General features: G+C 45.7%; 1 protein-coding gene and 1 non-coding gene across 4 annotated transcripts in view; both read right to left on the bottom strand.

Annotated features, from left to right (window-relative positions):
• pah (phenylalanine hydroxylase) overlaps window positions 1-26,640 on the bottom strand; it is a 53,886-nt gene that overhangs the window by 25,965 nt on the left and 1,281 nt on the right. For all 3 annotated transcript variants that reach the window (XR_004414853.1, XR_004414852.1, XM_033037939.1), the window contains exons 2-9: window positions 26,138-26,245; window positions 15,860-16,043; window positions 13,017-13,105; window positions 11,676-11,743; window positions 8,199-8,395; window positions 6,896-7,031; window positions 3,133-3,202; window positions 2,486-2,542 (exon numbers count right to left, since the gene is read on the bottom strand). Coding sequence is in view for 1 of the 3 variants with exons in the window: in XM_033037939.1 (XP_032893830.1) it covers window positions 2,486-2,542; window positions 3,133-3,202; window positions 6,896-7,031; window positions 8,199-8,395; window positions 11,676-11,743; window positions 13,017-13,105; window positions 15,860-16,043; window positions 26,138-26,245 (909 nt within the window). In the remaining 2 variants the exon portion in view is untranslated. The remainder of the gene's footprint in view (window positions 1-2,485; window positions 2,543-3,132; window positions 3,203-6,895; window positions 7,032-8,198; window positions 8,396-11,675; window positions 11,744-13,016; window positions 13,106-15,859; window positions 16,044-26,137; window positions 26,246-26,640) is intronic.
• LOC116984289 lies at window positions 25,968-26,089 on the bottom strand. The gene has a single exon (XR_004414954.1). It is a non-coding gene; the product is annotated as a U6atac minor spliceosomal RNA (small nuclear RNA).

Genomic DNA, 26,640 nt, shown 5'->3' on the forward strand with positions numbered 1-26,640 from the left:
GCCTCCTCCATGGCCAGAGTGAGCACCATCGGAATTTGGAGGAACGGCATCTCATATTCCGCTTGGGCAGTCTGCACCCTAGTGGCATAAACATTGAATTCTCCCATTTCCCGTAGCCCTTGCTGTCTCCTCCCCTTCTCAGCTTTCCCTAAACCCTCGGGCTCCTCCTCTTCCTTTTTCCTTTCTTCTCCCCCCCCCCCCCAACCCACCCTCCATCAGTCTGAAGAAGGGTTTCGGCCCGAAACGTTGCCTATTTCCTTCACTCCATAGATGCTGCTGCATCTGCTGAGTTTCTCCAGCATTTTTGTCTACTTCCCCATTTATTATTAGGTTTAGGTTCATTATTGTCACACGCGTAGAGGTACAGTTTAAACTTTGTTTTGCATGCTAGCCAAACAAATCATACAGTATAATACTAGATATAAATACATAAAAGTCAAACTCGAGTACCATAGGTAATTCAAAATATAGAGTGCAGAATATTGTTCTCAGCATTGCAGTGCAACAGTCCAATGCCCTCAATAGGGTAGAGGTGAATTGGACTGTACCCTCGCTTATGGAAGGACCGTCTCCTCAGATGCTGCCTGACCGCTGAGCATTTCCAGCCTTTCTCTGATTTTTTTTCCTGACATCCAGCATCTGCGGTATCCTGCCCCAGATGGAAGTTGTGAGCCCCCTGCCAACGGGCCACAGGTGCACCATCAGCTGAAGGCAACACATAATTTTGTTCCTCACTATTTAAGAATGGGAGTTGTTATTGGCAGGGAGATTTTTTTCCTTCATTTTCTAATTGTTGCCTCTGTGCCTGCCTCCTGTGCTGAGCTGTACAGCGTGGAATAATTAGAGGTAATTACCATCCTTGTCAGCTTCTGTGTCTCAGCTCCTCCTGGGACAAATGCTTCTGCCTCACTTGACAGGAACATCAAAGGATTTCCTGCTGCCTAGTTCATTTACTTCATGTTCTACTGCCATTTTATAACATTACATCTAACCCTACAAACTAATCATAACTTGCAGACTTAATTGAAATATATCCTCAACTCTACTTCTATTTTTTCATACTTTGAATTTTAAATGAATATTGGTCAGTATACCACTTTTTTTTGGCCTGTTTTTTAAGGGTGTTATCCCACTGCATAAAGTAAAACGGTTACTCCATCATTAGTCAGCTAAACGATTATCTTTTTATACAAAAGGATGATGAATTCGTTCCCTAGGAGGGTTTCGGCCCGAAACTTTGCCTATTTCCTTCGCTCCAAAGATGCTGCGGCACCCGCTGAGTTTCTCCAGCATTTTTGTGTACCTTCGATTTTCCAGCATCTGCAGTTCCTTCTTAAACATGATGAATTTGTTTTATTTTTCGGCTTTTCTTTTGCGCATATCGTTTGACCTCTCACTCATTCACAGGTAGTTCCAACTTCCTTTAATAAGTTTATTTTCAACCTGCTCTCAGTATTCTTTCAGGCAACTCATTCACACACCATGATACCTAGGTGTGGATGAAACTTAGAGCCATAGAGGCACAGAGTATTCCAGCACTGAAACACACCCGTCAGTCCAAAATGTTCATTCTCAGCAAGATGCCCCGTCTCAGATAGGCCCGTGTTTGGCCCATATCCCTCCAAATCCAAGTGTCTTTTAAATGTTGTTAAAATAACTGCCTCAACTACCTCCTCGGGAGCTAGTCCCTCTGGAACTCCTCGTTCCATCCCCTGAATGAAAAGTTTGCCTCTCAGGTTCCTATAACTCTTTCCCCTCTCACCTTAAATCTATGCCCTCCAGTTCTTGATTCCACAATCCCAGGATAAAGAATATACATTCATCCTATCTATTCATCCTATGATTCTTGACACCCCTATAAGATCATCCCTTAGCCTCCTGAACTCCAAGTAATAGGGTCCCAGCTTTACCAACCTCTCCCTATCGCTCAGCCCCAATAGTCCTGGCTTGTTTTCTCTTGCTCTTGTGCTAAAATCATGAGGGGCATGTACTGTAGGTTAATTGTCGCTAGTGTGTACGGGGTGGATGTGAAAGTGGGATCAGACAGACAGACAGACAGACAGACAGACAGACAGACAGACAGACAGACAGACAGACAGACAGACAGACAGACAGACAGACACACACACACACACAAAGACGAACACACAAAGACGCGCACACACACACACACACTCTCTCAAACAAACAAAAACACGCACACACACCCAAACACATCACACACACACACACACACACACACACACACACACACACACACACACACACACACACACACACACACACACACACACACACAAGCACACACACACACAAGCACACACACACACACACACACACACCTCAGTCCCTGCCACTGTTTAAAGTCGACGCCAGTCAGTTTTCATCTTGCCCTATCTCACACTTCTCCACCATCATGAGTTTTTTGAGGCTCCATTAGCACAGCTAAAGGAAAGCCAGGAAAAGCACAAAGTTCCCTACTCACTGTTGCGAGCTTCTCGATGTACTCGTCCGGAGCTCCCAGAGATGCCAGCCCTATCTCCTGCAAAAAACGGAGCGGAATAGAGTTACATAGCGACATTGGATAGGATCCACAAATTAAAATAAATCTTCTAATCATAAGAAGCTTTAGAAAGCCAATTTTACTTTTGTACTATTATTTATAAATCAGATATGGGCATCACCCGTACAGCCCATTGCCAATTCATAAGTTGCAGGAACAGAGTAGGAGTAGACATGATTGAAGATTGGGTATTTTCAATCGCCGCCTAATAATACCCAATGACGGCCTCCAAGCCGTCTGTGGCAATGAATTCCACAGATTTACTACTCTCTGGCTGAAGGAATTCCTCCTTATCTTTCTAACGGTCCATCCTTTTATTCTGACGCTGCACCCTCTGATCCTAGATCTTCCCACTAGTTGAAACATCCTATCCACATCCTCTCTGTCTTGGCCTTTAACTATTCGGTAAGTTTCAATGAGATATCCCCTCATCCTTCTGCACGCCAGCAAATACAGGCCCAAAGCCATCAAATGCTCATCATATGTTAACCCAATCAAGATATCAGCTTGGCCCAGCTGCCCCTATAGTACTGGCATCCGGAGATGGCGTTGATGAAAACTGCCCTTACCTGTGAAAACTGGGCAAAGCTTGGGTTGGCGAAGAGTGGCACATGTCCCAGCAGTTCATGACACACGTCCCTGTGGATGGGTCACAACACATTTATATCAGCACAGAAGTCAGAGCAGGAGTCAGCCATACAAGCTTGCAGCCACACGGCCATACGACACTCAGTAAAATCTGTACTGCTGTACATAGAACGTACAATGCTGGGATGGAATCACTGGCCATTTGGTTAGTACGGGTGTCAGGGGTTATGGGGGAAGGCAGGAGAATGGGGTTGAGAGGGAAAGATAGATCAGCCATGATTGAATGGTAGAGTTGACCTGATGGGACAGATGCCCTAATTCTGCTCCTATAACCTATGAACTTATGAACCATAATGAAATGGCAATAGGTAAGTTTGCTGACAACACCAAAAATTGGAGGAGTTGCAGACAGTGAGGAAGGCTGTCAGAAGATACAGAGGGATTATAGATCAGCTGCAGAAATAGGCGGAGAAATGGCAGATGGAGTTTAACCCTTGCAAGTGTGAGGCGTTGCACTTTGGGAGGTTGAATGTGAGCGTTGATGGCAAGTATACAGTTAATGGTAAGATTCTTCACAGCATTGATGTGCAAAGGGATCTTGGAGTCCAAGTTCATAGCTCAATGACGGTGGCAACACAAGTAGATAGGGTGGTAAAGAAGTGAGAGTGAGGCTAAACGCAAATTGGAGGAACAGCATCTCATATTCCGCTTGGGTAGAGTACTGTGCCCAGTGGTATGAATATTGATGCCTCTCACTTCAGGCATTCCCTCTCTTACTATCCCTCCCCCACCCAAGTCACACTAGCTTCTTATATTCTCCCTATAAACAGCTAACAATGGCCTGTTTCCTTTATCATTGTTGCTTTTTTGCAAATCTTTCATTCATTGTTCTTTATCTCTCCAACTCACAGTGGACTACAGGAGACAGCAGGGGAGTGGACACCTCCCCATCCACATCGGTGATGCTGAGGTTGAAAGGGTCAGCAGCTTCAAGTTCCTCGGTGTGCACATCACTGAGGACCTCTCTTGGACACTGCACATGGACACAATAACTAAGAAAGCCCGCCAGCGGCTCTTTCTCCTGAGAAGACTGAGGAAGTTTGGCCTGAACGCCAGCATCCTCACAAACTTCTACAGATGCATCATCGAGAGTCTGCTGACGGGCTGCATCACAGTCTGGTACGGGAACTGTTCTGCCCACAGCCGCAAATCACTACAGAGAGTGGTGAAGGCAGCACAGCACATCACTGGCAACTGTCTCCCGGCCATTCAGGACATTTTCCACCGGTGGTGCTTGCGGAAGGTACACAGCATCATCAAGGACCACAGCCACCCAGCACGCAGACTGTTCTCCTTGTTACCGTCAGGCAGACAATATAGGAGCATGGCTGCACGCACCACCAGACTTAAGAACAGTTTTTATCATCAGGCCATCAGGCTTCTGAACACAAACACATCATATATGTTGATTATTTTATTTATTATTGTCTTTTACCTGTCCAATGTCACTTTTATCTTATCTTTTTTTACCTTCATTTTATCCTTGTAATATCATTGCTGAGGTGACCCGTTGTCTTGTTAAACACATTTCATTGTACCGTTGACCCTGTGTTAACCTACATATGACAAATAAAACTGAACTGAATTGTCTATATCTCTCTGGTAGACATTCAGTCTGAAGAAGGGTCTCGACCCGAAACGTCGCCTATTTCCTTCTCTCCAGAGATGCTGGAGTTACTCCAGCTTTTTGTGTCTATCTTCGTGGTAAAGAAGGCATATGGTATGCTTGTCTTCATTGCTAGGGGCATTGAATATAGAAACATAGAAATTAGGTGCAGGAGTAGGCCATTCGGCCCTTCGAGCCTGCACCGCCATTCAATATGACCATGGCTGATCATCCAACTCAGTATCCTTCATCCAACTCAGGATACAGTATAAGAGTTAAGAAGTCATGTCGCAACTCTATAGGACTTTGGTTAGGCTGCATTTGGAATATTGCGTACAGTTCTGCTCGCCATTAAAGGAAAGATGTGGAGGCTTTAGAAAATGCAGAGGAGGTTTATCAGAAGGCTACCTGGTTTAGAGGATATTAGCGACAGGGAGAGGTTGGACAGATTTGGATTGTTTTCTGTGGAACATTGGAGGTTGAGGGGAGAGCTGATAGAAGTATATAAAATTATGAGAAACATAGATAGGGTAGACAGTCAGTACCTTTTCCCATGGTGGAAATATCTAACACTAGAAGACTTAGCTATAAGATTAGAGGAGCACAATTTAATGGATGTGCCGGGCAAGCTTTTTACACAGAGTTGTGGGGGCCTGGAACGCACTGCCAGGAAGGCAGATACGATGATGGCATTTAGGTGGCATTTCGATAGGTACATGGATATGGATGGATGTGGATCACATGCAGGCAAAGGAGATTTGTTTAACTTGGCATCATATTCGGCATGGAGGTTTAGGAAATGGTGGGTATAGATCATATACAGGCAGAGGAGATTAGTTTCCTTGGCATCATGTTGTGCACAAACATTGTGCCGCACTGTTCTAGGTTCTAAGTCTCTAAGAAGTGATTCGGGGACAAACCGAGAGGAGGTAATACCTATTATTCTTCAGCCACCTTGGGGCAGAGGTAGCAGACTTAATGACTTTCTCTTTGTCTCTTAATATTGATTTGGCATCTCTTGAATTTCTAAATACCCGTGAATGTGATGTCAGCTTCCCTTGTAACCTTCCCTTGTGACTTAGCCCTCAGAGTACAGCAGAGTTCAGGTGAATCTATGCCTATCTTTCTGTGAAGCCATTCACTCCTTCCTGAAGTGTCGTACCAAGACCAGTTAACAAGACAGAGACACAAGGAACTGCAGATGCTGGTTTATTTTAAAAAAAGACACAAAGTACTGGAGTAGCTCAGCGAGCCATGCACCACCTCTGAAGAAGGGTCCTGACCCAAATGACACCTATCCATGTTCTCCAGAGATGCTGCCTGACCTACCGGCATGGTAGAGTTGCTGTCTAACAGCGCCAGCGACCCGAGTTCAATCCTGACTACAGGTGCTGTCTGTAACGAGTTTGTACATTTTCACTGTGTTTCTCCGGGTGCTCCGGCTTCCTCCCACACTCCAGGTTTGTAGGTTAATTTGGCTTTAGTAAAAATTGTAAATTGTCCCTAGTGTGTAGGATAGTGTTAGCATACAAGGTGATCGCTGGTCGGCATGGAGTCAGTGGGCTGAAGGGCCTGTTTCCGCACTATCTCTAAACTACACTAAACCTGAGCATTACTTCTACTTTTCACTCCTCTTCTCTCCTTATCTGACACCTCTTTGTCTCCTATTCTGCCAATTAAAATACCTCTCACCTCTATCCACTCATCACTTGCCAGGCTTTGTCTCGCCTCCCACATCTCTTTCTCCCCCCTACTCCATGTCTGAGGAAGGTTTCCAACCTGAAACCTTGACTGTCCATTCCCTCCACAGATGCTGCCTAACCCATTGAGTTCCTCCAGCACTTTGTGTTTTGCTCCAAGACATCCAGCACCTGCAGTTCCTTGTGCCATCACTTCTAACCAGCCATCCCTTGATAGGAAGGCCGACATGTCACAAGCTTTCTTGACTATTTTCCGGGTCTGTTTGTGACATTTTAGTGGTCCATCAATTTCAGACGGTATGCTATTACAATGCCCCCTGCTTCTGTTAGCTCACCCCCCCCACCCCCCCCCCCCTCCCTGCAACGAGTAACACTCACGGTTCAGGCGTGTACATAGGTCGAGATCCGTGTCGGATGTACTGGGTGGAATGGAAGACACGGAATGCAAGGCCTGCCAGGAAATCCCGGGAGGAGAGGAGTCCGGCCACTGGACGTAAATGGAAGCCGGTGCAAGCTGTCGACGTGGGATACAAGGCAGGTTAGTGTCCGTGTCGAAGCTTGTCTCGCCCACCACTCATGCCAAAGCACAAGGGAACATATCTGATCACCTAGGCCTTGAATGCGAGAGGAATCAGACTGTGGATAGGTTGAAGATAGACACAAACGCTGGAGTAACTCAGTGGGTCAGGCAGCATCTCCGGAGAGAAGGAATAAGTGTGTGACTGTGCTGTGCTTTGCTTTTAGAGGGATCCGATTGAGATATACAAATCATAAGGGGGTCATAGATAAAAACGGTTCCCCTCAGCTGAAGGGTCTATGAGGGAAGATGTTTAAGATAAGGGGCTGGAGGTTTAGAGGAGAATTTAAGAAATAATCATTTTTATCTGGCAGATGGTTAAACCATTTGGTGGCAGGGATGACAGTGGCATTTAAGAGACTTTTAGTTTTGCAGGGATAGATAGATAGATAGATAGATAGATAGATGGATAGATGGATAGATGGATAGATGGATAGATGGATGGATGGATGGATGGATGGATGGATGGATGGATGGATGGATGGATGGATGGATGGATGGATGGATGGATGGATGGATGGATGGATGGATGGATGGATGGATGGATGGATGGATGGATGGATGGATGGATGGATGGATGGATGGATGGATGGATGGATGGATGGATGGATGGCTGGATGGATGGATGGATGGATGGATGGATGGATGGATGGATGGATGGATGGATGGATGGATGGATGGATGGATGGATGGATGGATGGATGGATGGATGGATGGATGGATGGATGGATGGATGGATGGATGGATGGATGGATGGATGGATGGATGGATGGATGGATGGATGGATGGATGGATAGATAGATAGCCTTTATTGTCATTCAGACCGAAGTCTGAACGATGGAGGGAAATATACTGTCTCACGTGCAGGCAGAGGAGATTAGTTTAACTTGGCATCACATTCGGCACGGGCGGCCCATTCCCATGCTGTACTGCTCTAAGTATCTCGTGTCCCAAAGGCTCCTGTGGCTCAGTATCTATTCATCTTATGGCAATGACCCTGTGAAAGGTACAAGGACTTGTGGTTTCATTAAAGCAACATGCGAATGTCTGTAACGAGTTTGTACATTTTGTATTGCGAATGCAAGTTAACTTTTCATCACTTACACTGTAAGAACTTGGAGACGTCCTGGAGCTGGGGAATGTTGTGCTTCTTATAGCCGCAGTACTCCTCCAGCAATGGGAAGACGCTGTTATGTTCGTGGCAGGCGTGTGTCGGGTAGAGGGACTTCAGCTCCTGGAAGACAACACTCCAGGTGTTCTTTTCCTCCTCTGTGTATTCCACTTTGGGAATGTCATCACCACTGTGGCAGGGCAGAGAGGGAGAACATTTATATACTGTTGTGGAGATGAGAACTGGAAATAGGTTGAGTTGAGTTGAGTTGAGTTTAGTGTAGTTTAAATTAGTTTAGTTTTAGTTTTAGTTTAGTTTAGTTATGTTTAGTTTGAGTTTGGTTTAGAGATACAGCGTGGAAACAGGCCCTTCGGCCCACCAACTCCGCGCCGACTACCGATCGTACACCAGCACCATCCTACACACTGGGGACAATTTACAATTTTTACCGAAACCAATTATCCTACAAACCTGTACGTCTTTGGAGTGTGGGAGGAAACCGGAGCACCCGGAGAAAACCCACACCATCACAGGGGGAACGTACAAACTCTGTGGAGACAACACCCAGAGACAGAATCAAACCCGGGTCTCTGGCGCTGTAAGACAGCAATTCTACCGCTGAGCCGCCGTGCCCGCCATTCAGTTTATTATTGTAACGTGTACCAAGCAATAGTTAAAAGATTTTTGTTGCATGCTATCCAGTCAGTGGAAAGGCTATTCATGATTACAATCAAGCCATCCACAGTGTACAGATACATGATAAAGGGAATGACGTTTAGTGTAAGATGGCACCCAAGCCAGGCGACTATCTGAATGTCAGTCCCAGGGGTAGATCTGTAATCTCCCATTACAATTGCTCCACTCTTTTAAACGCTTACTGCAACAGCAGCACTTCTTACACTAACTACGCCCTTCTTAATCTGTTCTCTTGTACAAAATGTTATTCCCATTCTGCTGTTTCTGTTGTCGAGTTGCTGGAGATGTGTGGGGCCAAGATTTTTATATGCAGAGACTATAATGTCATTTATGAGGCTTTAGGAGAGGCACATGGACATGCAGGGAATGGAGGGAACTGGATCATGTGCGGGCAGAGGAGATTAGTTTAACCTGGCATCGTGTTTGGCACGGACATTGTGGGCTGAAGGGCCTGTTCCTGTGCTGTACTGTTCTATGTTTATGTTCTATGGTCCATGAAATATTTACTTCCTGTGGTTAAACTCGATATTTGTGGGAGATTACAAAACCGAACGGCTCACTGCAGCTGTGATAAAATAAAATAGAATTTTTAACAGGAAAATTATATCAGCACGGTAAATGACTCATCATTATAATATTGTGTGCAATCTCCACTTAAATGTAAATTCTATCGGCTTCAGAGGACGTCATTCAGTATCCAAGGCCTTTGTAGTTGGACCTGATGAAGCACTCCCGGATAACAAAGCTGGCTTGCATAATAACCTGATTTCCACTTGTTTTTGACAGCAAGAGGAAAGCAGAACGACAAACTATATTTGGGTCGTCTGCTATTTCTGACGTTCGTGTTGCAGAATCTTCCACATTGATGAACATTTTCATCCATATCTGAAACGACTTCCAATTCATCCCACTCGCTCTAGTTGATGGGATTCTTTCTCTAGACTTTGGACTTTAGAGATACAGCACGGAAACAGGCCCTTCGGCCCACCAAGTCCGCGTCGACCAGCAATCCCCCTGTACACTAACACTATCCTACACACTAGAGACAATTTTACAATTTACAGAAGCCAATTAAGATTTGGAGTCTTTGCACGTCTTTGGAGTGTGGGAGGAAACTGGAGTCCCTGGTTATTAATCTGATATATTTAATGACTTCAATTTCAATTTCCCAGTTGCTAAGGTGGGATTAAAAAATCTTTCTCCAGCCTTGCAATCTTTGGAAGAAAGGAATAAAGTGCTCTTTGTGTCTCTTTGGAGACCCACGAGACTGCAGATGCTAGAATCTGTGGAGGGAAATGGACAGGCGACATATGAATGTAGAAACAAGGAACTGCAGATGCTGGTTAACACATAAAAGATATGGTCTTTTAATGTGGGGGGGTAGGTGTTACTTTATTTATAGGTCCCTACCTGGTCGGTGTGGCAGCCTTTTTTCCGGGCTGCCCGTCGACCCGTCGTCGTGGCCTACCAGCGGGCTTGGAGCGCCGTTTCTTGGCGGGAACCACCCAGCACCTCGGCCTGCGTGGCGGCACAGCATTGGAGCGCTGGAGCGGAGCGGAGCGGAGCGGGCGATGCCTTGCCTGGGTCGCCGCGCTGGAGCTCTGGCGAGCTGGACCGCCGTGAGCAACATCTCCGGGCTGCGGGTTTGCGGAGCGGAGAGGCGGCGTGCGGAGAGGCGGCAGTGTTGAGAGGCGGCGCCAACTTTATCAACGGGAGCCTGGGTGCTCCAAACCGGCGCGGGCTCCAACCAGGAAGCGGCCGTTCCAAGTGGCCCAGCCGCCGAAAGGACTCTCCCGACGCCGGGGCAAGACCACCCGGTGAGAACGGCCAGGGACATCGGGCCTCCGTAGAGGCAACTGCGGTGGCCTCAATAGGCCTGACTTTGGGGTGAACATGGGGTGGGGACTGGACATTGTGCCTTCCTCCACAGTGCTATCCACTGTGGGGGGATGATTTTTTTGTCTAATTGTAGTCTTGTAGGTCTGTGTCCAAGATGGCTGCCGTGAAGAGAGAGTGGACACTGGCACGAATTGGTTGCCGCTGCTCTCTCTTCACACTGTGTTTTTGATTTTCTGTTTTTGGATTGAATTCTGTTTTTAATTTGTGTCATTGTGATGTCTTTAATTACTTGTTTTACTCCGATTATATGTTTTTATTTTCCGAACTATGTAAGGTGTCCTTGAGATTTTGTATGAAAGGCGCCCATTAAATATAAAATTTATTATTATTATAAAAGGACACAAAGTGCTGAAGTAACTCAGCAGGTCAGGCAGCATCTCTAGAGAACATGGATAGGCGACGCTTTGGGACGAGACCCTTGTTTAGTTTAGTTTAGTTCAGTTTATCTTCAGCCTGATTGTTGGGAAGGGGGAAGAAGAAAGCTGGAAAAGGGGAGAGGCTGGACAAAGCGTGGCAGGTTCACACAGACGAGGGGGATTGTGAAGAAGATTTCCATCCCAAAACATTGTCTGTCGATTTCCCTCCACAAATGCTGCCTACCCTGCTGAGTTCCTCCAGCACTTTGTGTTTTGCTCAAGGTCACAGCATCTGCAGTTTCTCGTGTCTCCAAAGAGACATGGGCTCTTGATATTGAGGGACTGTGGACGTTGAGTGATTGAGTCATTGAGTCATTTGGTGCATCTGGAAGAAAGATGGGAGGGCAGGAGGCATGGAGGCACAAAACGCACACTGAGGGACTGCAGAGCAGGTTTGAGATGCTCTGTGTTCTGCTCCTATCTTTGGTGTCTCTTTCCACTGGCTGTTCCTATACTCACTGCCTGTAGTTGAACGCAATGTCAGCAAACTCCTTCCTGCGTGCTCGGTACACGGGGTCCGTGAAGCCCTGGGTGCAGGCAAAGAACAGCAAAAGCAGACGTGTGAGTCGAGAGACAACAGTGAGAGCGGCTTTGATCAACACATTTCCACCAGCAGGTCCAAGCGCACACTCAGAGAGACCGCCCGTGACTAATTTAGCAAATTATTTTGTTCTCATTCTGAAAAAGATATCCCTTTGTGAAAGCTAATGAATTTTGGTTACGGCGAGTAATTAATCTTATTATGTTACCTCAATTACACTAATAACTGCAATTTTATAAAAGTCCACAATCTTACTGATGAAAAGCAATTGGCATCCATGCCACAGCTGTCTGTAATTTTCATTAGATACCTGATTTGTGTCTGTGTCCTTGAGGATGTTTGCAGTTATAGCTGTTTACATGTCTGTCTGCTCTGTTAGTGATTTGTGATATCTGTACCCGCCGCAAGTATATTGTCTATGCATAAAATATTATGAACGCATTACTGTATCAGTACATTGTGTTTCAGTGTATTTCAATGTACTGTATAAGTACATTGTGTGCATGTATTTCTCACTGTGCTGTACGTGCAGGTGCAACTCTTATGTGAATACATCTCTACCGGCATCAAAACATGCATTTTGTCTCTGGGCTCTGCTGAATCTGCTTATGCTTTGTATGTGCACATGTGTGGGTATGTGTGGGTAAGTGTACATACATGTGTCTGTGTGTTATGTATGCATGGGTAAGTGTACATGTGTCTATCTGTGTGTGCATGCATAAGTGTACGTATGTAAATGCGTGTGCATGTGTGTATGTGTCTGTATGTGTGTGTATGTGTGTGTATCTGTGCGTGTGTGTATGTGTATGTGTGTGTATGTGTATGTGTGTGTATCTGTGCGTGTGTGTATGTGTATGTGTGTGTATGTGCGTGTGCGTGTATGTGTGTGTGTGTGTCTGTGTGTGTCTATCTGTCTGTCTCTGTGTGTTTATCTGAGTGTGTGTGTGTGTGTGTGTGTGTGTGTGTGTGTGTGTGTGTGTGTGTGTGTGTGTGTGTGTGTGTGTGTGTGTGTGTGTGTGCGTGTATATGTGTGTGTGTCTGTGTGTATCTGTGTTTGCGTATGTCTGTGTTTGCGTATGTCTGTGTGTGTGTGTGCATGCGTGGGTGAGTGTACATGCATGTGCCTGTACCAGCTGCGCCACTGTACACCCTAAACTGTAGGCATTTCTCCAAGAGTGGATCATCCAAGCAGTTCAAGCAGGATGGGGAGTGTGGGGGGGGGGGGGGGGGGATAAATTTCCCAGACATTGGCTACTTACAGGATGGTCGGCATCAAGTTCTGACCCGTAGCTCAGGATCTGGTTTGCGAATCTGTCCAGGTCTTGAATTGTGCGAGGAAACCACGGAACTGGAAAAGGAAACATTGAAAAGATCAGAAAATATGATATAAATGCAAGGGAAGGCCATTTGAAGGCTATGGAAATGTATATGTAGAGATCCTTAGTTTAGTTTAGTTTAGTTTATAGTGCTGGAAAGCATTCAGGGAAATATGGGCAGATGGGACTAGCTTAGTTTAGTTTAGTTTGGTTTAGTTTAATATTGTCACATGACAAGTTACAGTGAAAAGCTTTTTGTCGTGGGCTATCCAGTCAGCGAAGAGACTATACATGATTACAATCCGTCTGCCGTGTACAGATACAGGATAAAGGGAATAAAGTTTAGTGCAAGATAAAGCACAGTAAAGTCTGATTAAAGATAGTTCCAAGGTTTCCAATGAGGTGGACGGGAGGTCAGGACCGCTCTCTAGCTGGTGGGAGGAAGGTTCAGTTGCCGAATAGTGAAAGGCCTGGATAGAGTGGATGTGGAGAGGATGTATTCACTAGTGGGAGAGTCCAGGACCAGAGGGCAGCTTCAGAATAAAAGGACGTACCTTTAATTCGTAGAGGAGGAGGAATTTCTGTAGGGTGGTGATTCTGAGGGGGGTGAATTCATTGCCACAGACGGCAATGGAGGCTAAGTCAATAGATATTTTTAAGGTGGAGATGGATGGATACTTGATTAAAATGCGTGTCAGGAGTTATGGGGAGAAGGCAGGAGAGGGGGAAACAGATCAGCCATGATTGAATGGCGGAGTAGACTTGATAGGCCGAATGGCCTAATTCCTTTCCTGTGACTTATGAACTTCTGATCTTTTGCGTCCAACCATGAAGGAAGATGGTGCCTGCTTTAGTGAGCAAGGCTTCACTTGGACACCCATCATCAATGAGAGAACTCTCCCATCTTCCCACCCTGTGTGACACTGGTGTGCTTTGAGACATGGAAGCAAAGTGCTTTGTCATTCACTACCTTCTTCCACAGCTGCCCGAATGAGTTTAAATGCCTTCAAATATAAAAATATCAACCTAGCTTCATTAGTGACCGCAGAGCTGCGGTGATGGGACAGAAGGCAAGGATCCCAAGGTCTCCCTTTCAGAGAGAGTCCCATCAGTCCTTGTTACTGTCAAATGGGCAGCCATCAATCCAATTGCTATTTGAGAGAGTTACATTTAAAACTATTTTTATTAAAATGATTGTGTTTTTTTTTCAAAGCAACGTACTCACACAATGCAGACAGACAGGTGCCTGGAGGTCGTAGAATGGAGCTTTATATGTGCTGGAGATTTATTATTCTTTAGAGGTGAATAAAAGGGCAAGATGGTGAGGGATGAGTTTTCTTTCCCAAGCTCCCGGAGCCCTGAGGCAGCGTTGAGTTGTTAACTGTGTTTGGACAAGGGTTTAATGAGTGCAATGGGTTCCCATAAATTTAACAAATCTCGGGACATCTAACCCCTATCGCAAGGTCCGCATTGCCGCCTGCTTGGGGAAATGGGATTTAAAAAAGCATCCTTTGATAAACGAGCAGGTCAGGATAAATGTCAAATCTAAACCCTGGCTAACTGGTCTGTTTTGTGGTCTCCTCCTTGGCTGACCCGATCTTTAACTTTTCCAATCATCAATGCTGCCAGTATCGGTGAGGTCCCAGGCAAGGAATTAACGTTATAAATGGCCAGGTTTAATTCAATTAGTTGTCTAATTTTAATAGTTGTTGTCTATCTCTGCCTTTGACCTTCCCATCCCTGCCCCATTCACGTTCCCTTATTAGAAGCTGTTTCCTGTCATTTTTGTTTGGTTTAATTAGAATTTATTCTTGGTCTTGTGTTTCTCTTTCCCGCTCCTTCAGTGGTGGAGGGGCCATATCCCACCATTGCTGGTCCATCTGCTCAGCAGTCAGATTGCCCACAAATAATCCAGGGTGGTTTCATTAGATTTAGAGCTGATTAAGGTTTTTTTTTTGTTAATTTCCTTGACAGAGTAACTTTTGCAAAGGCTAGCAGGTGGAGTGTGTTTGGACATGGATTGTCTGTGCTACTGTGAGTCTGTGTGATAAAGTGTCTATCAGCCTGGGATGGATATCAGTAAATGGGTTTGTAAAGGTGTGTGTGGATGAGTTTGTGTATTAGTGTGTGCGTGTGTGTGTGTGTGCGCGCGTGTGCATGTGAGTTTGTGCATGTCTGTGCATTTGTGTGTGCATTTGTGCATGTGTTTGTGTGTATGTGTGCATTTGTGCATGCGTATATGTGTGTGCATGTGTGTATGTCTGTGCGTGTGTTGTGTGTGTGTTTGCATGTGTGTGTCTGGCTGTGTGTGCAGGTATTTGTATGTGTGCATTTGTGTGTGTGTATATTTGGGCACGTGCGAGTTTGTGTGCATGTGTGTATTTGTGTGTGTGAGTTTGTATATTTGTGTGTGTGAGTAAGTTTGTGTGTGTATATTTTGTACGTGTTTGTGTTCATGTTTGTGTGTATGGGTGTTTTTGTATGTGTATGCGTTTCTGTGTGTGTGTGTGTGTGTGTGTGTGTGTGTGTGTGTGTGTGTGTGTGCGCGTGTGTGCGCGTGCGTGTGTGTGCGCGTGTGCGCGTGTGTGTGTGTGCGCGTGTGTGTGTGTGTGCACGTGTGTGTGTGTGTGTGCGCGTGTGTGTGTGTGCGCGTGTGTGTGTGTGCGTGTGTGTGCGCGTGTGTGTGTGTGCACGTGTGCGTGTGCGCGCGTGTGTGTGTGCACGTGTGCGTGTGCGCGTGTGTGTGTGTGCGTGTGTGTGCGTGTGCGCGTGTGCAACACTGGCACCTGTGTCCTTTATCTTGTCACGGGAGAGTTCATGGACGCCACCGCTGATCTCCTGCCGCAGACTGTGGAGGATCTCCTCCAGGCTGGAGATGCTCTTGCAGTCCAGGTCAATGAAGAACTCGTACTCTCCGCACTTGAGGTGGGACGGGCGAGATTCAATGTGGGTGAGATTCACACCCTTCTCCTGCCAGACAAACACAATATACACTATAATTGTTTGTTAAAAAGGAACTGCAGATGCTGGTTCATACTGAAGATAGACACAAAATGCTGGAGTCACTCAGCGGGTCAGGCAGCATTTCTGGAGAAAAAGAATAGGTGACCTTTCGGGTCAGCCTGAAGATGGGTTCTGACCTGCAGCTTCACTTATTGTTTTACTCCAGAGATACTACCTGGCCCGCTGAGTTACTCCAACATTTTGTGTCTATTATTTATATTTAAACAGGCCCTTCGGTCTAATGAGTCCGCCCCGACCAACTATCACCTGTGCACTAGTTCTATTCACTAGGGGCAATTTACAGAAGCCAATTAACAGATAAACCTGCACGTCTTTGGAATGTGGGAGGAAACTGGAGCACCCGGAGAAAACCCATGGGGTCACAGGGAGAACGTACAAACTCCGTGCCCTTAACTATCTATTGCCTGTTCCTGATTGAACTTGCTGGGGTATATAATGTCCCTGTCCCACTTAGGAAACCTGAACGGAACCTCTGGAGACTTTGCGCCCCACCCAAGGTTTCTGTGCGGTTCCCGGAGGTTTTTATCAGTCTCCCTACCTGCTTCCACTACCTGCAACCTCCGGCAACCACCTCCGGGAACCGCACGGAAACCTTGGGTGGGGCGCAAAGTCTCCAGAGGTTTCCGTTCAGGTTTCCTAAGTGGGACAGGAGCATGAGAGTCACCCACATTGGCAGGCCAGGCCAGACCAAGTAAGGACTGAGATTTCCTCACCTAACGAAGGAAAGATCCATTTCCCCGGGTTTGGCCATGATTTACCATCTGTTTATAAATCAGCGTTTAAAAATGAGAGGATGTCAAAAGAAAAATAAATATTTCCGAACAAAACAAATGGAGACGTTATTTCTGCGACCATAGTTGCGTCATAACTTTCCAATGTAACGCAGCCTGAAGTGGGAGCAGAGGGGCGGGGAGTAACTGGGGGCTCTCATAGGCTGGTGCAAAGACCTCTTCTGCACCCGCTGCCCATCAACTGACCCCCCAGCTGACACTTGGCAGATAAATAACACAACGCAATATTAGAGTCACATTTGTTCAGATGTTTCTAGAACTTTCACTGCAATACATATTGTGAGCAAACAGTGCAAAGGTTGGGAGATAGGAGGGTGGCCACATGTCACATGGCTGTGATGACAAGAGCTCTTTCCTCTGGAATAGGGTGGGTGGGGGTGGGGGGGTGTATGCAGAGTCATAGAGTCCTACAAAACAGGGCAGCACAGTGGCACAGCTGGTAGTTACTTCATACAAGTACAATCCAGCCATACACGTAGTGTAAAGAGAAAAATACAGGGTGCAGAAAATGGTGCCACTGTGTTATAGTGTTACAGTTCCACAGCACATGGAGCATAAAACATAGAACGTAGGGCGGCATAGCAGTGCAGCGCCAAAGACCCGCATTCGATCTTGACCTTGGGTGTTGTCTGTGTGGAGTTTGCACGTTCTCCCTGTGACCATGGGGAGCTTCCTCCGGGTGCTCCAGTTTCCTCACGTCCCAAATATTTGCGGGTTTGTAGGTTAATTGGCCCGCTGTAAATTGTCCCTCATGTCCAGGGAGTGGATGTGAACGTGGGATAGCATAGAACTAGTGTGAACGGGTGATTGATGGTCCACATGGACTCCGTTGTTTCCCTGCTGTTTCTCTAAACTCTGGAAACTCTAAACTAAGGCACAGATCAGGCCCTTCGGCCCCTCATCCATGCTGACCAAGATTCCCCATCTATGCTAGTTCACATTTGCTCCATAACCCTCTTAACCTTTCCTATCCACGTACCTGTCTAAATGGCCCCAGAGCAGAAGGATCCATGTTGCGGGGCTTGAAACTGGAAGTATCCTGAGCTAATTCTGCTACCACCATCATCTATTGTAACAAGTGATGGCTTCCACTGATTGTCGCCGGAAGCTTGCGTCCTTTTCAGGACGGACGATGACAGCGAGGTCAACATTAGTAACAAGATGGACACGAAAGGTAGGACATCGTTGTGATTGAGGCAGTGCAGCGTAGGTTCACGAGATTGATCCCTGAGATGGCGGGACTGTCATATGAGGAAAGATTGAAAAGACTGGGCTTGTATTCACTGGAGTTTAGGATGAGGGGGGTCTTATAGAAACATATAAAAGTATAAAAGGACTGGACGAGCTAGATGCAGGAAAAATGTTCCCAATGTTGGGCGAGTCCAGAAGCAGGGGCCACAGTCTTAGAATAAAGGGGAGGCCATTTAAGACCGAGGTGAGAAAAAACTTTTTCACTCAGAGAGTTGTGAATTTGTGGAATTCCCTGCCACAGAGGGCAGTGGAGGCCAAATCACTGGATGGATTTCAGAGAGAGTTAGATAGAGCTCTAGGGGCTAGTGGAATCAAGGGATATGGGGAGAAGGCAGGCACGGGTTATTGATTGGGGACGATCAGCCATGATCACAATGAATGGCGGTGCTGGCTCGAAGGGCCGAATGGCTCCCACCTGCACCTATTTTCTATGTCCAAATGTCTTTTGAATGTTGTTATTGTACCTGCCTCAACTACTTTCTTTCACAACTTGTTCCATGTACCCATCACCCTCTGTGTGAAAAAATTGCCCTTCCATTTCCGACTAAATCTTTCTACTCTCACCTTAAACTTACACCCTCTATTTTTTAATTTCCCTTCCCTCAGTAAAAGATTCAACCCATCTGTTCTCCTCTTGTCGTGGAGACTGTTTGGAACCAAATTCCAAACAGAAAGAAAGAAACACAGTCACAAATATATCCTCCCACTCTCCCTGATCCACTCCCCTCCTCAGTAGACTCATGTCCCACCCCGCAAATCCCACGCTTCCTTCTTATCCCTTCTCTTCACCCTTCCCGCCCCTCCACTCATAACCCTCCCTCCAGCTTTACACTTCTCTCCTCCTCTCCTCTCCTTTTCTGACCACCTTTTGTCTTTTCTGTGTCAAGGAAACCTTCATCATTCCAGTCCCTAGGAAAAAGAAAGTGACCTGTCTCCATGGTTTGTGCCCAGTAGCTCCAATATCAACCATAATGAAAGATCAGTCATAGTCCGGGTTTAGGCCAGTCTGCCAGACAAATCTTGCAATTTGCGCGCAGGTGAAACAGGTCCGCAAAGGCCACCCTCTCCCTTGAGTGAATGTGGAGAGGATGCTTCCAGTAGTGGGAGAGCCTAGAGGGCTCTCCCTTGCCCGACAGGTAGCTCGTTTTCACCTTAACAATTAGAACATCAGGATGCTGTTCATTGACCACAGCTCAACCTTCAGCACCATCGTACCAAAACGGTTCAAAAATTAACTTGTGGATCTTAGCCTTGCCATCTCCATTTTCAACTGATCTATTTTACCCATCTCATCCCCATTCTCCTGCCTTCTGCGTAACCTTTGACATCCTTACTAATCAAGAATATGTCAATCTCAGCTTGAAAATATCCATTGACCTGCTCTCCACAGCAGTCTGTGACAATGAATTCCACAGATGCACCACCCTCTGACTAAAATTTCACTAGAATTTAGAAGATTGAGGGGGGATCTTATAGAAACTTACAAAATTCTTAAGAGGTTGGACAGGCGAGATGCAGGAAGATTGTTCCCGATGTTGGGGAAGTCCAGAACAACGGGTCACAGTTTGAGGATAAAGGGGAAATCTTTTAGGACTGAGATGAGAAAAACATTTTTCACACAGAGAGTGGTGAATCTCTGGAATTCTCTGCCACAAAATGTAGTTGAGGCCAGTTCATTGGCTATATTTAAGAGGGAGTTAGATGTGGCCCTTGTGGCTAAATGGATCAGGGGGTATGGAGAGAAGGCAGGTACAGGATACTGAGTTGGATGATCAGCCATGATCATATTGAATGGCGGTGCAGGTTCGAAGGGCCGAATGGCCTACTCCTGCACCTATTTTCTATGTTTCTATGTCAAGAAATTCCTCCTACTCTCCTTTCTAAAGGCGCGTCCTTTTATTCTGAGGCTGTGCCCTCTGGTCTTGGACTCTCCCACTACTGGAAACATCCCCTCCACATTCACTGTACCCAGGCCTTTCATAAATCGGTAAGTTTCACTGAGATCTCCCCTCATCCTTCTGAACTCCAGCGAGTGTCCTCTGGTCCAAGACTTTCCACTCTTAACTCTACCTTATCGGTTATTTACAAAAATCTTTTACTGTACTGAACTCAAACTCAAACTCACTAAATCTTGCAACATTTTTGCTACTTTGCACCCATTCTATTTATTCATTGAATTCATCAATACAGTATGTACACTGTTTACACTGTGAGCTTCACGTGAACAAGGAATTTTGTTGCACTCTGGTGCATGTGATGACACACAGACCTAAATCAGGGGGGCCATCATTTTTAAGGTTAGGTTCAATGTTCCTGGTCGATAAGCTTTCATCACAACTGTGGCAGTTGACCGGCCTGAAACATTCCATTCCCCTCTTCCCTGAAACTGCTGAGTATTTCTAGAAATTTCTCTTTAGGTTAGATACATATTTCATAGAGTCAAACAACAACAAAAATGAGCCGTTCCTCCCACGCTGACCAACATACCCCATCTACACTAGTCTCACCTGCCTGCGTTTGGCCCATTTCCCTCTAAACCTGTCCTATCCATGTACCGGTCTAAATGTTTGGAGTATTGTGTGCAATTTTGGTTTCCAAATTTGAGGAAGGACATTCTTGCTATTGTGGGAGTGCAGCGTAGGTTCACAAGGTTAATTCCCAGGATGGCGGGACTGTCATATGTTGATAGAATGGAGTGGTTGGGCTTGTATACTCTGGAATTTAGAAGTGTGAGAGGGAATCTTATTAAAACATATAAGAGTATTAAGACTTTGGACATGTTAGAGGCAGGAAACGTGTTCCCGATGTTGGGGAAGTACAGAACCAGGGGCCACAATTTAAGAATAAGGGGTAATCCATTTAGAATGGAGACAAGGAAACACTTATTCACACAGGGAGTTGAGAATCTGTTGAATTCTCTGCCTCAGAGGGTGGTGGAGGTCAGTTCTCTGGATGCTTTCAAGAGAGTTAGATAGAGCTCTTAAAGATAGCAGAGTCAAGGGATATGGGGAGAAGGCAGGAATGGGGTACTGATTGTGGATGATCAGCCATGATCACATTGAATGGCGGCGCTGGCTCGAAGGGCCGAATGGTCTACTCCTGCACCTATTGTCTATTGTCTATTGTTTCTTAAACGCTGTGATAGTACTTGCTTCAATTATCTCCTCCAATGGCTCGTTCCAAATACCGACCACCATTCGTGTAAAGAAGTTGCCCCTCAGGTTCCTATTAAATCTTTTCCCCCCTCACCATAAACCTATGTCCTCTGAGTCTTGATTCCCCTACTCTAGGTAAAATGCTTTCACCTTATCTATTCCCAGATGTTTCTTAAATGTTGCAATCATACCTGCCTCAACTACCTGCTCTGGCAGCTCATTCCATACACCCACCACCCTTTGTGTACAGAATGTTGTGCCTCAGGTCCCTATTAAATCTTCCCCCCCTCACCACAAATCCATGGTGGTTTGGTTTTTGAAGGCTGCTGTTTACGACTGCCAGCCTCTTTGGGCACTGATCCTGAGGGGTTAGTTGGTCAATGGAAGCTCAATGTGCACCCAGGAACTATGCGTTGAGCTAACCAAAACTTTGTAGGAAGATGGATTACTTTGTCTAAAGTCCTGGGGCAGCACAATGGTGCAGAGGTAGAGTTGCTGCCTCACAGCGCCAGAGATCTGGGTTCAATCCTGACTACGGGTGCTGGCTCTATGGAGTTTGCACGTTCTCCCTGTGACCGTGTGGGTTTTCTCCAGGTGCTCCGATTTTCTGAATCGAACCCGGGACTCTGGCGCTGTAAGGCAGCAACTCACCATGCCACCCGATTAAATCTTTCCGCTCTCACCTTAAACCTATACCCTCTAGTTTTTGATTCCAATGGTTTTGGTTGAAACCCAGGATAGTGACGTGTAACCTGTGATCTAACTCTCCAGAGTCTGAATAACTTCCTAGTACTTCTTGCAGATATGCCCAGATGTGCCTTGATGTGGCCTGTGTCCCGTGGCCTAATCCTTAGCATTTTTGCTGTAATGGCACTTAGATATAATCTGATCACAAAAGCACTGAGAATGACTTTAGATTCCATATAAATCTCATATCTTCCTGAAGGGGACCATTTGGCCCATCAATTCTATACTAGCTCTCAGATTAATCCCAACATCCCATTCCCCTCACCTCCCTGCAGCCTATTCCCCTGCATATACACACCCATTTCTTCCTGTCTCTTTCTCCTGCCATCATCTATATTGTGGACAAGTTACAGAGGCAAATTAACTAGCTTACCCACACGCCTTTGGAATAGAGGCATGCAGTCATATAGCATGGAAACAGGCCCCTCGGCCCAACTCATCTATGCCAACCAAGATAATCCATCTAAAATAGCCCCACCCATTTGCCCACATTTGCCATTAATCCCTTTAAACCTTTCCTATCCATGTACATGTCCAAGTATATATTAAATGTTGTTCTGGTACCTGTCTCAATAACTTCCTTTGGCAGCTTGTTCCATATACCCACCCCTCCCTGTGCTGAACAGTTGCCTCTTAGGGTCTTATTAAATATTTCCCCTCTCAGCTTAAACCTATGTCCTCCAGTTCTTGAGTCCCCTACCCTGGGAAAGAGACTCTGTGCATTTGGCCTATCTTATCCCTCATAATTAGTTACACCTCTATAAGATCACCCCACAGTCTCCTGCGAATAAAATCCTAGCATGCCCAACCTCTCCCTGTAGCTCAGGGCCTTGGGTCCTGACAACATCATTGTAAATCTTCACTGCACTCTTTCCAACTAAACGACATTGTTCCTTTGGCAGGGTGACCAAAACTGAACACAATACCCCAAATGCAGCACATTGTACATTTGTAATATAACCTCCCAACTTCTATACTCAATATCCTGACTGTTGAAGGCCAATGTGCCGAAAGCCTGCGGGAGGACACTGGAGCCACCATGGAGAGAGCATGCAGACTCCACACAAACATTACCCGAGGTCAGGATTGAACCTGGGTCACGAGAGCTGTGCGGCAGCAGCTCTACGTGCTTCTCTATCTCAAGCTCATTGCATAAATAAACGTTAAAGGGTAGTTAATGTGTACACACATCAGCTGATCGCTTAGAACTTGACGGTATGCTTTGACCAGTATTGACCTCCTTAGTAATGTCAACAACAATATTTGTTGCAAAGGTCATGCATGGAACTTACCCGCTCATCTATCTACAAATTTGCACTAAGTGTGCAACACTGGTGTGTCACTCCGACCCTGCCCATTATTTCTTTCAACCTGACGCAAGAAACAGGGACAGGTAAGGAGTAACTCAGTGGGTCAGGCAACATCTCTGGAGAAAATAGGTAGCTGAAGAAAGGTCCCAATCCAAAACATCACCTGTCCATGTTCTTCAGAGATGCTGCCTGACCCGTTGGGTTACTCCAGCGTTTTATGTCTATCTTTGGTATAAACCAGCATCTGCAGGTTATTGTATTACTAGAAACGGACAGTGTGAAGCACTTCAAGAAAGCAGCCAACATCATCAAAGACCCAAACCACCCTGACCACACTCTCGTTTTATTTTAGAGATGCAGTGTAGAAACAGGCCCCTCGGCCCACCGAGTCTGCACTGACTAACAACCACATGTACACGTTCTATCCTAAACACTAAGGGCAATTTACAGAAACCAATTAACCTACAAACCCGCACGTCTTTGGGATGTGGGAGGAAACCGGAGCACCAGGGGAAAACCCACACAGTCACAGGAAGAATGTACAAACTTTGATTACAGATAACGCCCATAGTCAGGATCAAACTCGGGTCTCTTGTGCTGTGAGGCAGCAACTCTACCGCTGTGCCACCGTGCCACCCTCATCTTGCTGCTACCATCGAGAAGAAGGTACAGGAGCCTGAGAACTGTGACGACCAGGTTCAAGAAAAGTTTCATCAGGTTGTCAAACAGTGTCAACAATAATTACAACTCTACCTCAGTGGCAAACCATGATGGACTTTGTATAAGGTTGTATAAGGGAGACTCTTTGTATAAAATTCTTTGTATAAGAGATTCTCTCTCTCTCTGTCCCTCCCCCACCCGAGTCATCCTGTTAGTTTCACTGTTCGTATCCCTTCATTATCACCTCTTCCACAGCCAACAATGGACCATTGTGGGCTCCACCTTTAATTGGTCATCGGTGCCAGCTCTGATTTGCTCTGTACCTTTTCATACCTCTAGTTTCCATCTCCCCTGACTCTCAATCTGAACAAGGGTCTTGACTGAAAACGTCACCTGTTCCTTTTCTCCAGACATGCTGCCTGACCCGCTGAGATACTCCAGCACTTTGTGTCCATACACAACATTATGGCCTGGTGTCCTTGTATAACGGTTAAATTGTTGTATTATTCTTTATTGCATATTTATCTGTTGCGTCTAGCATGCCTGTTAAGCTGCATCCAATACGATTTTAATTGTTCCTGTCCCTGTCCATATGGAAATTAAACACTTTAACACTCCTGACACTCTTAAACCCAAAATTCAATCGCGCAAATCTTCTCTAAAGGGCCTCCAATCTAATGCAAATAAATCCTTGCTTAAACAATGAAACTAAAACTGTAAACCATATTTCAAATGCTTTCTGTCCAACTACCTGTACATTTGCGGCAAAAAACTCCCTGGTATTTTCAACGTCAATGGAGCAGAATTCTGGAGGGATAGTGTAAAGTGCATCCATGTAGGGAGACACAAAATGTTCCAACGGATCTCGCAGCATCCCTGGATAACGTAGATAGGTGATGTTTCAGGTCGAGACACTTCTTCAGACGAGATATTGCCCTTGTAGAAACAAGGGACTGCAGCTGCTGGTTTATACCAAATATAGGCACAAAGTGCTGGAGTAACTCAGTCGATCAGGCAGCATCTCTGGAGAAAAAGGATGGGTGACCTTTCATGTCAGGACCCTTCTTCAGACCTGTCCCAACTCGAAACATCACTCATCCTTTTTCTCCAGGGATGCTGCCTGACCCGTTGAGCTACACCAGTACCTTGTGTATATCTTGGGTATTGTCATTCTTCTTTTATGTATTAACCGGCATCAGCAGTTCTTTGTTACTCGAAAGAGGGGGTTCACCCCTTTTATTAAGGGGGTTTAGTACGACTGACCAAGGTGAATTCCCATTTAATCACCTTGTTTTGCCCCAGTAAATGTTACTGAGTGAAGAGAGGTAGGATTTACAAGACAGAAGAAAAATCAGTTTCCCCAAATAACATTTGTAGGGTAGGAACAATCTTCAATGTTGATCTTAAGGACCACTAGCAATAGCGACCTGGATTAGAGAGGATTAGCTATAAAGAGAGGTTGGACAAACTTGGATTGTTTTCTCTGGAGTGCCAGGGGCTGGGTGAGACCTGATAATAGTTTATAAAATAATGAGAGGCAGAGATAGGGTAGAAAGCCAGACACTATTCCCCCATAGTGTAAATGTTAATGATTAGAGGACATAACATTGAAGGCGAGAGAGGCAAAGTTGAAAGGCGATGTGCGGGGCAACTTGTTTACACAGAGGGTGGTGTGTGCCTGGAACGAGCTGCCAGGGATGCTGGTAGAGGCAGATACGATAATGGCGTTAAAGAGGCTTTTAGATAGACATGTGGCTATGCAGGGAATGGAGGGATATGGATCAGGTGCCAGCTGAGGAGATTAGTTTAATTTAACATTATGTTTGGCACAGACATTGTGGGCTGAATGACCTTTACTTGTGTTGTACTGTTCTATGTAATGGTTACAGACGCAACCCAGAAATTACATGAAGCAGGATTCAAATCAGCCACAGCAAATTAATACAACTGTACATGAGAAGAAGGCGATACCTAAGCAGATGCCAATGCCTTAACCATTTGTGTGTTGTAAGGCCATTAGCGCCACTTCCATCCTTGGCAAGGGGTAGTAGCGCCAGCCCTCTCCTTTCACACAAGGCGATATCACCCTCTTGTTCACTCTGGATCAGGAATTCAACAGGAATTACCTCAAAGAGACGCAAGGCTTTGGCCAGGGCTCCAACCTCTTCCTTCAAGGAGAAGATAACTGAGATGACATTGCCCTTTTTGGACTGCTCCTCGATGTACATTGATTTCTAGAATTGAGAACATGAACAACATCATGGCAGCTAACTTCACCAACGCCACAAGTTCAATTCTGGACTTTGCAAAATTTTATGAAAACAAAAACAGTGCAGAAGCTGGAAATTTGGAAGGAAGCAGATACTGTTGGGATCATTGAAAGGTCACGCAGCATCTATGGAGAGAGAAACTGAGCTTTTTTCAGGTCAAGGACTATCAGAGGTTTAGTTTAGTTCAGTTTAGTTTAGAGGTACAGCATGGAAACAGGCCCTTCAGCCCACTGAGACCAGGCCAACCAACGATCACCCTGTATACAAGTTCTATCCTACACACTAAGGACAATTTACAGAAGCCAATTAACCTACACACCAGCACGTCTTTGGAATGTGGAGCTCCTGGAGAAAACCCA

Source organism: Amblyraja radiata, chromosome 19 (genome assembly GCF_010909765.2).
Source record: "Amblyraja radiata isolate CabotCenter1 chromosome 19, sAmbRad1.1.pri, whole genome shotgun sequence".
NCBI classification, from domain to species: Eukaryota; Metazoa; Chordata; class Chondrichthyes; order Rajiformes; family Rajidae; genus Amblyraja; species Amblyraja radiata.